At 31.4% G+C, this 10,846-nt stretch overlaps 1 protein-coding gene across 1 annotated transcript in view; it reads left to right on the plus strand.

Moving 5' to 3' along the window:
* Positions 1–10,846, plus strand: part of LOTGIDRAFT_175436 (hypothetical protein) — a gene marked incomplete at both ends in the record, with an annotated part of 24,823 nt that overhangs the window by 2,281 nt on the left and 11,696 nt on the right. The window contains one exon of the mRNA XM_009056652.1: positions 1,874–1,916. Within this exon, the coding sequence (XP_009054900.1) occupies positions 1,874–1,916 (43 nt within the window). The remainder of the gene's footprint in view (positions 1–1,873; positions 1,917–10,846) is intronic.

Genomic DNA, 10,846 nt, shown 5'->3' on the forward strand with positions numbered 1-10,846 from the left:
TGAGAGAATGTTGATCAGCTCTCGTCTACGGTGAAAGAAGGAGTGAGAATGTTGATCAGCTCTCGTCTACAGTGAAAGAAGGAGTGAGAATGTTGATCAGCTCTCGTCTACGGTGAAAGAAGGAGAGAGAATGTTGATCAGCTCTCGTCTACGGTGAAAGAAGGAGAGAGAATGTTGATCAGCTCTCGTCTACGGTGAAAGAAGGAGTGAGAATGTTGATCAGCTCTCGTCTACGGTGAAAGAAGGAGAGAGAACGTTGATCAGCTCTCGTCTACGGTGAAAGAAGGAGTGAGAATGTTGATCAGCTCTCGTCTACATTGAAAGAAGGAGAGAGAATGTTGGTCAGCTCTCGTCTACAGTGAAAAAAGGAGTGAGAATGTTGATCAGCTCTCGTCTACGGTGAAAGAAGGAGTGAGAATGTTGATCAGCTCTCGTCTACGGTGAAAGAATGAGTGAGAACGTTGATCAGCTCTCGTCTACGGTGAAAGAAGGAGTGAGAATGTTGATCAGCTCTCGTCTACGGTGAAAGAATGAGTGAGAACGTTGATTAGCTCTCGTCTACGGTGAAAGAAGGAGTGAGAATGTTGATCAGCTCTCGTCTACAGTGAAAGAAGGAGTGAGAATGTTGATCAGCAGACAGCCTCTCCTGGTAGACAGTTCAACTAGTTCCTCTTGTCTGTCTTGGCTTTAAGTATACACTATCAATTTTTGCTTGGTACTTATTTTGGTCTGGTCTATAAATCATGATATTGTTTATTGATTTCTGTCAGGGTCAGGTTTCAACAACTTCACCCTCGTAAAATATATCCACTACCCCCAAGTGAAATATCTTTATCACCCCCAATGTCTATTAACAGGTTCTTTATTTAGTTTATTTATTTACCAGGTTTATTTATTTAACTGGTTATTTATTTATCTACTTCGTTATTATTATTATTATTTACCTGTTTGTTTATATTAGTCTCACAAATATTAATATTAAATCTATTATGCTGGCGCTGCCAAATTAAGAAATCAGACCAGAAATAAGACCAGCCAAGAAAAATCTGATATATATCTGACAATTCAAAATCACACGTCCACAAGCTAACAAGATAGACAATCTGTCTAGAGTGAAAGTTATTGAGGTGACAAGAGAGAAAACTGATATGACAGAGGTTCAATTACTATACAGGATCATCAAAGATATAAATTAATGTTAAAGCTGGATTCACTCATACACTCCCTCTTTTTCAACCCCTCCCCCCATCCCCGTCTCTCATTTCATTTCGCCCTCATTCAGTAATCTTACAATTATACAGTGTTATAGTTCACCTCTATCTTATTTCATAGATTATTATTATAACTGTCTATCAACAGTAGAGATATAAAATATTGTAAGCATGGACAGTTATTAATTGACCATAGAAGATAGTTAAACCTCTGACTTCAACCAAAACTTATTATATATTCTACCCCCATCTCTTTTCTCTCCATTCTTTCCCCCAATAACTCCCTTTTCTCTTCACCATAACTAACCCTCTCACCCTTAACCCCCTCCCCCTCTCTCATCTTCTCTCTTTCCTCCCCCATTCTTTCATTTCTCTTCCCAATTCTATAACTATCTACTGGAAAAGAGAGTATTTTTATTATCTCTGTAATTTCTAGTTATATTTTCTCGGTTGTTTGACAGATTCAGAATCTGAAATTTTATTGGTATTCATGAAAATGAACTGAAAGTTGAAAAAAAAACTAGATTTGAATCTGATCTAGCTGATATATTCATGGATTTTGAAATCTTTATAGATGAAATTGGTAAAAAATAAATTAGAGAATTGTAAAATATGTTTTTTATATGGTATATTATAATGTGGATATTTATTGTTGTCTGAAGGTATTATCTGGACTCATGCTGGGATTGAACCCTGGACCTACAGGTTAGTGAGCAGACATCTAACTCACTGACAGGGGGAAACTGGGTTGAAAAATCTGAAGGTATTATCTGGACTCATGCTGGGATTGAACCCTGGACCTACAGGTTAGCGAGCAGACATCTAACTCACTGACAGGGGGAAACTGGGTTGAAAAATCTGAAGGTATTATCTGGACTCATGCTGAGATTGAATCCTGGACCTACAGGTTAGCGAGCAGACATCTAACTCACTGACAGGGGGAAACTGGGTTGAAAAATCTGAAGGTATTATCTGGACTCATGCTGGGATTGAACCCTGGACCTACAGGTTAGCGAGCAGACATCTAACTCACTGACAGGGGGAAACTGGGTTGAAAAATCTGAAGGTATTATCTGGACTCTTGCTGGGATTGAACCCTGGACCTACAGGTTAGCGAGCAGACATCTAACTCACTGACAGGGGGAAACTAGGTTGAAAAATCTGAAGGTATTATCTGGTCTCATGCTGGGATTGAACCCTGGACCTACAGGTTAGCGAGCAGACATCTAACTCACTGACAGGGGGAAACTGGGTTGGAAAATCTGAAGGTATTATCTAGACTCATGCTGGGATTGAACCCTGGACCTACAGGTTAGCGAGCAAGCGTCTAATAGACTGAGCCACTGCGGCTCTCTAGTCATGTTATATAGAGGATGTATATTGTAGTCCCCTCTATATATTTACTAGTGAATTTGATAGAGACTACTGTTTGATAGAGACTACTGTTTGATAGAGACTAAACACACTACTGTTTGATAGAGACTAAACACACTACTGTTTGATAGAGACTACTGTTTAATAGAGACTACTGTTTGATAGAGACTACTGTTTGATAGAGACTACTGTTTGATAGAGACTAAACACACTACTGTTTGATAGAGACTACTGTTTGATAGAGTTTTGTTTTTTTCAATGATCAGATTGGAATGTTTTAATAATTGTTTATATATATGTGAATCAGGCTTTTTATCAATATAAATCTTGGTATGAATTTTTTTTTTTAGATGAACAATTATTGAGTTATTGCCCTTGACTCAGACAAAATATATGACAAATTTGTTTTAGTATGTGACTTAGACTGGAAGAGGCTGGTTTATAGGAGATTTTGAAGGTTAGAATGTAACACGATACCAGAAACACGATTTGACTAGAAACTTCATCAGATATTGATGAGTTATTTAATCTGGCGTAGATACACAATATATTGTATGAGGAGTAATAAGATTAGGTGTATGTATACATCATGTTATTAAGTAGTTCTGTAAATATAATTCCGTATTGACCGGCTACTCTGGAGCGATATTGACTGAATGATGGTATAATGGAAATTGTATCTGGTAAATAAACTGAATTAGATTGATAGAGATGAATATAGCTGAGATCTTCAAGTGATACAGTTGTCTAGATATCATAATTAAACCAATATACAAGTTATATATAAACATCAATAAAATATTGAGACCACTATATACAACTGAGATCTTCAAGTGATACAGTTGTCTAGATATCATAATTAAACCAATATACAAGTTATATATAAACATCAATAAAATATTGAGACCACTATATACAACTGAGATCTTCAAGTGAAATAAAGTAAAACCAATAAATTAAACTGTTTAATTCTAATATCTACTTTACCAGTTGATACACCTTGGTTTCATCTTATATTAAATTGATTGTTAAGATATGTGTATTGAGCACACTGTTAGCATCAGTTTGCACCATTCCAATTTGTTATTCAGACATCAGGAGATCTAGCAATAACACCAAAACTAAGTATTCTATGAAGTCAGTATACCAGAACATGATATATAGTATCTAAGAACCTTTTCAATAGTAATATCATATAATGTTTAGTTTGGTAGAAATAGCACAGATGTCTGACTGAAAATTAGCATGAAATAAATGAATACTATACACATAACAAGTTTAGCAAACTATTTTATAATCTATTTAAATATAAATTGTTAATTTAGATGGATTGTAATAGAATCAGCTATATGATTTTTATATGAATACATTTCACTATAAGTTATTTGAATACAGATACCTAGAGCTGAGATAAAACTCTCTGTGATTGTAAATTAAATATTTAGATCTCTGTATACCTTCAATAGAGGTATAATATCACTTTTCATTTTGAAATACTCACTTACAATTGATATACTTTCTCATGTGAAAACTTCATTAGCTGTTACTAATATTTTGTGGAAATGTTGTTATGGACGTCTGGTTTCGTTTTGCGGTTTGGATCGTTACTACTTGGTTTATTTATGAACAGTTGTAGACTAATTACCAGGAGTGAGCAATCAACTGTAATCTGGTAAACTAAATTAATTGAATTGAAAAGATCTGGTATAATATAATAATCAAGTTAATCTTAAATTTCTAACTCTGTGTCTGAAGGGATATACTCGTCAAGTTTTATTCTCAAGTTAGCTGTATCACTATTCTAGCTACAATCTCTCAGTCTAGTAGTAAACTGTGTTAAAGTGATTTAAATCTTTATATAAACTAAGTTATCTCATTTTTTGACGAACTGCAAACAAAACTGTAACGGCCTTCTGAACCTCGTCAGTACAGTGTTAATACTGGAGTTGATAGAGTATATAGCTCAGTACAGTGTTGATACTGGAGTTGATAGAGTATATAGCTCAGTACAGTGTTGATACTAGAGTTGATAGAGTATATAGCTCAGTACAGTGTTGATACTGGAGTTGATAGAGTATATAGCTCAGTACAGTGTTGATACTAGAGTTGATAGAGTATATAGCTCAGTACAGTGTTGATACATAGAGTATATAGCTCAGTACAGTGTTGATACTGGAGTTGATAGAGTATATAGCTCAGTACAGTGTTGATACTGGAGTTGATAGAGTATATAGCTCAGTACAGTGTTGATACTAGAGTTGATAGAGTATATAGCTCAGTACAGTGTTGATACTAGAGTTGATAGAGTATATAGCTCAGTACAGTGTTGATACTAGAGTTGATAGAGTATATAGCTCAGTACAGTGTTGATACTGGAGTTGATAGAGTATATAGCTCAGTACAGTGTTGATACTAGAGTTGATAGAGTATATAGCTCAGTACAGTGTTGATACTGGAGTTGATAGAGTATATAGCTCAGTACAGTGTTGATACTGGAGTTGATAGAGTATATAGCTCAGTACAGTGTTGATACTAGAGTTGATAGAGTATATAGCTCAGTACAGTGTTGATACTAGAGTTGATAGAGTATTTAGCTCAGTACAGTGTTGATACTAGAGTTGATAGAGTATATAGCTCAGTACAGTGTTGATACTGGAGTTGATAGAGTATATAGCTCAGTGCAGTGTTGATACTGGAGTTGATAGAGTATATAGCTCAGTACAGTGTTGATACTGGAGTTGATAGAGTATATAGCTCAGTACAGTGTTGATACTGGAGTTGATAGAGTATATAGCTCAGTACAGTGTTGATACTGGAGTTGATAGAGTATATAGCTCAGTACAGTGTTGATACTGGAGTTGATAGAGTATATAGCTCAGTACAGTGTTGATACTAGAGTTGATAGAGTATATAGCTCAGTACAGTGTTGATACTGGAGTTGATAGAGTATATAGCTCAGTACAGTGTTGATACTAGAGTTGATAGAGTATATAGCTCAGTACAGTGTTGATACTGGAGTTGATAGAGTATATAGCTCAGTACAGTGTTGATAGATAGAGTATATAGCTCAGTACAGTGTTGATACTAGAGTTGATAGAGTATATAGCTCAGTACAGTGTTAATACTGGAGTTGATAGAGTATATAGCTCAGTACAGTGTTAATACTGGAGTTGATAGAGTATATAGCTCAGTACAGTGTTGATACTGGAGTTGATAGAGTATATAGCTCAGTACAGTGTTAATACTAGAGTTGATAGAGTATATAGCTCAGTACAGTGTTGATACTAGAGTTGATAGAGTATATAGCTCAGTACAGTGTTGATACTGGAGTTGATAGAGTATATAGCCACCTCAGATAACCCTGTATATGTGGTATCATCGTAGGATGCCAGAGTGTTGAAAATATACCCAATAACTCAGTATCCACTCTGAATTTAAACTCTAAAAGTTACCAATATTCAACAGACCACAGTTGATAATAAATCATAATATATTGACAGTTATTAATGTAAAAATTCTGTTTTTGACGTCTGTCTGGTCCAGACAATATTATAATTAGATCAGAAAATTAAAATTTGGTGTAAATTAATTTCAGTAGAATTTTCTATAGTTTCTGTATTGATTGTATAGAAGTTGGTTTTTATGTAATTTCTGGTCACTTGAATCATTTGTTTTGACTACAAGATACTCAAATAGTTTGGGGTAGATTAAAAGAAGTTCTGATTTTCTGTTTTTTTTGCTTATGACCACAGGTTCCCAGAAAACTTCCCCTTGTATATATATATATCTTCATATATCTATCTGAATGCGAATGCATTTAAGGGACAGGTGCGCCAATCTTTTTGACCAAACATACTTTTAGCCTGAAAAACATGAATTTTTTTAGATAAGCCAATCAGTAAAAGTGATTCAAAATTTGAGCCTTCAAATCCATGTGCGTTAAGAATTATCCAAGTTTGAATGTTAAAATGATGACTCGTCAATTTAAGATACACTGTGGTGATATATAGAAAAGATATATATAGAAGTAGTGATTTCTTGTAGTTCTGAAGACAGTTTACATATACTCAAGACCCAAATCAACCACCCAGAATGTCGTGCCTGTCCCTGTAAGAGTATTAGAAAGATGTTAATAGAATAACGTAGAATGCCTTTACAGTATAGATATTACCCCAATCTTTTCTGTAAAGTTACATAATGAACTCAAAATCTAAAGAATGGTATTCCTTTTATTATTCTAGTTTATTAAAAAATAAAACAGCTTGTAGAATATTTCTCTCTTTAAACTAGTTTGATGTATTTTTAAATGAATTTTTATAAATATTCAAGACACTGCTACATTAATTTCTCTTTTTACTTTTTTCTCCGTTATTTCATCTCAAAGAAAAGTTATTAATTTGTAAGCTGACTCTCGTTATTTTTATCGTTTTTATGCAGATAAAAAATATTAGTAATTTGGAAACATCCGCTGGAGACGTGTTGCGTCATAAATCAAGAAGATATTGGCATTATTAACAAATAAAGAAATGTTTACGCAGAATATCGGAGACAAGACTTGGAGGAAAATTAAATAAAATTGGCACGATCACCGATGATTTGTAAATAACGAGAAACTGCAGAATTGTGACGTTTAACGAAGTAGAAATTGATGTTAAAATTGATTTGCAGAATTCAGGAATAAAAAAAACTCTCTGTTAAAAAGGAGGTGGAAATGATCTCCAAGAACTCACTGATTTTTATAAATTATTATTTTTTTATTATTCTGGTTCAAACAGAATGATCAACTCAGAAGAAATTTGATGAAAACTTTTGACATGAGGTGAAGATATTGATAGAAGATTTATAAGATTTGTGAAGAATTTTTAGAATTTGAAATGTGGTTAGAAAAAAACATCCGGGCACTACGCATTCTATAAAACCAAGTTCCTCAGATCTGATGTTTGACTTTCATGAAAATTTGACAGGCAAAGATACAGAAACTGACAAGAAGTTTAGGTAGAGTTGATATAAGAACACAGATCCTGAGTTTAGTTTTGTGTGTGAGTGTGAGTATATCTAGAATCCATTGATAAATAATCAACTATAATTAATTAAATACTATATGTCATATAAAAATAATCAACCAGTCTAGGAGAGTGTCACAAACTTATAAAGACAAGTTTCTAAAAGTGGAAGGCTGAATACGAGGTCTGCAACGATTCTTGAAGTTACGATTTGATACACTATACGATACTCATTCAACGATAGGATTTATTGTGATTCATTTATTAGAGAAGGAAAAATAAAAAATAGCAGAAATTTGTAAAATTACTAACAAGTTTGTCATTATTAAACACTTGAGAACATTTAGAAATAAGGAATTGTAAACAAAATCTCAATTTTTAAAGTCAGGAATTAATTTTTGCAAATTCTTAAAAGGTGATTAAGAATTAATCGTGCCGATACATCGTGATTATTTTTATCCAACGCAATCGATAGATAAGAAGGTAGAAACCTGATTCATAGATTCATCAGTAAATCGTTGCTGCCCTACTCGATACTGATACACTTGGTCTAGGAAGGTAAACAAACTCTAGGAAACAGACAAGTTTTCATCAGAGGAAAGCATGACATAAGTTCTAGAGTATACTTGGGTAATTCTATTTGTTGAAGAAAGTAGAGATATTAATAATAGATAAAAACAATTATAAAGATATTACAATATGATTGATCTGATGATTATATTATTATTATATTTTATATTTACCAGTTGTTTTTCTCTCTATATTGATATTTATTGTTAAACCCTGATAGTCACGTAATACTGTCTCTAATTAGACTCCTGATATCACTCTCTGATATTTATATTCTATCTATTTTTACATGTTATTTCTAAATATAGATTGTCAGTATTTAGTTTGTATTGATTAGTATTTCTGAGTAGGTTTCGTGTTGTTTTTATTGTTTTTAATTGGGGTCACATTTCTTTCATTTTTAAAATTCTCAAAGAAAAAAATAACTTTTTTAATAGAGCTCATCTGGTGCTGCCCACGTGTGTTTCAGATATACAATCCTCATCAGGGCTAACATTTTTCAATATAGGATTTCATGTTAGTTAATTGACTTGAGCTCATCTCATCTTATCACGTTTCAGATATACAATCCTCATCAGGACATCTGTTTGGAGAAATAAAGGGCAACTTTCAGATATAGGACTTAATGTTAGCTAATTGATTGAGCTCATCTCATGCTGCCAACATGTGTTTCAGATATGCAATCCTCATCAGGATAGTAAAATAAGTGAAAAAAGTGAAATGTTCAGGGCCGATTACCTAGCAACTACAAAAGAAAGAAAAATTGAAGAAGAATTGTTGGCCTGTATTGTATAAAACTAGAAAATAGAAAGAATGTTATAATTCAGTAGTTTCTAAATACTCCAGTGAGAATTATTTTTATTACCATGTCAATATCATCTGACTTTTTGCTTCCCATTAAAAATAACAATCTAATTTAATATCTGTGATACTTTGAGGCGTTTATTACAGAATTAAACTCTTCATTCAGCTGTTGTTAAATCATTTACCTGATAACTCTCTAGAGAATAGGTCATATTAATGGAAACAATCACTTCTTATTATCTCTTAATGCACATTTTATCAAAAATATTACACTTGTATTCTCAGCTTTGATATCAAAATTATTGAATTATTTTCTTTCATGTTAGTAAAATATAAAGGGTGCTATCTAAAATGGATGATTTAATATTTAAAAGTTTTATAATAATAATGATGTTTAAATAGAGAGAAGTAATTTTCCCCCCCCGGGAGATTTTAAACTGTTTTTTTAAGGGTTACACATTCTGCTTAATAAACCTTGACACTTTAAACTTTTTTAATATCAAATATAAAACTCACTAGCTATTACGTTTTTTAGTTAGGGTTCAGTTTGACCTTGTGACTGGCAGTATCTGGGAGAAATGACGTGTCATTTAGCTGTTGGATATTTTACACATTGCGTTTTGGTGAGTGTCGAATTAGATAAGCTCTTTACAACAGCGTGAAGATATTTCAACCAATGAAAATCCATATCAAAACGAACTTGTATCAATTCATCCAAAATTAGAAGTTATTGCGTTTGAGATGGTCATTATTGGTCAAAATATCTTCACAATCTCTTAAAAAGTTCAATGAAATTTAACTTGATCACTAATAATAATATAAGTTGAATGAAATTTAACTTGATCACTAATAATAATATAAGTTGAATGAAATTTAACTTGATCACTAATAATAATAATATAAGTTGAATGAAATTTAACTTGATCACTAATAATAATATAAGTGGAATGAAATTTAACTTGATCACTAATAATAATATAAGTTTAATGAAATTTAACTTGATCACTAATAATAATATAAGTTGAATGAAATTTAACTTGATCACTAATAATAATATAAGTTTAATGAAATTTAACTTGATCACTAATAATAATAATATAAGTTTAATGAAATTTAACTTGATCACTAATAATAATATAAGTTTAATGAAATTTAACTTGATCACTAATAATAATAATATAAGTTTAATGAAATTTAACTTGATCACTAATAATAATAATATAAGTTTAATAAAATTTAACTTGATCACTAATGATAATATAAGTTGAATGAAATTTAACTTGATCACTAATAATAATATAAGTTTAATGAAATTTAACTTGATCACTAATAATAATATAAGTTTAATGAAATTTAACTTGATCACTAATAATGATAATATAAGTTGAATGAAATTTAACTTGATCACTAATAATAATAATATAAGTTTAATAAAATTTAACTTGATCACTAATAATAATATAAGTTTAATGAAATTTAACTTGATCACTAATAATGATAATATAAGTTGAATGAAATTTAACTTGATCACTAATAATAATATAAGTTTAATGAAATTTAACTTGATCACTAATAATAATATAAGTTTAATGAAATTTAACTTGATCACTTATAATAATATAAGTTTAATGAAATTTAACTTGATCACTAATAATAATAATATAAGTGGAATGAAATTTAACTTGATCACTAATAATAATATAAGTTTAATGAAATTTAACTTGATCACTAATAATAATAATATAAGTTGAATGAAATTTAACTTGATCACTAATAATAATAATATAAGTTGAATGAAATTTAACTTGATCACTAATAATAATAATATAAGTTGAATGAAATTTAACTTGATCACTAATAATAATAATATAAGTGGATGAATTT

The sequence above is a fragment of the Lottia gigantea genome (genome assembly GCF_000327385.1).
Source record: "Lottia gigantea unplaced genomic scaffold LOTGIsca_281, whole genome shotgun sequence".
NCBI classification, from domain to species: domain Eukaryota; kingdom Metazoa; phylum Mollusca; class Gastropoda; family Lottiidae; genus Lottia; species Lottia gigantea.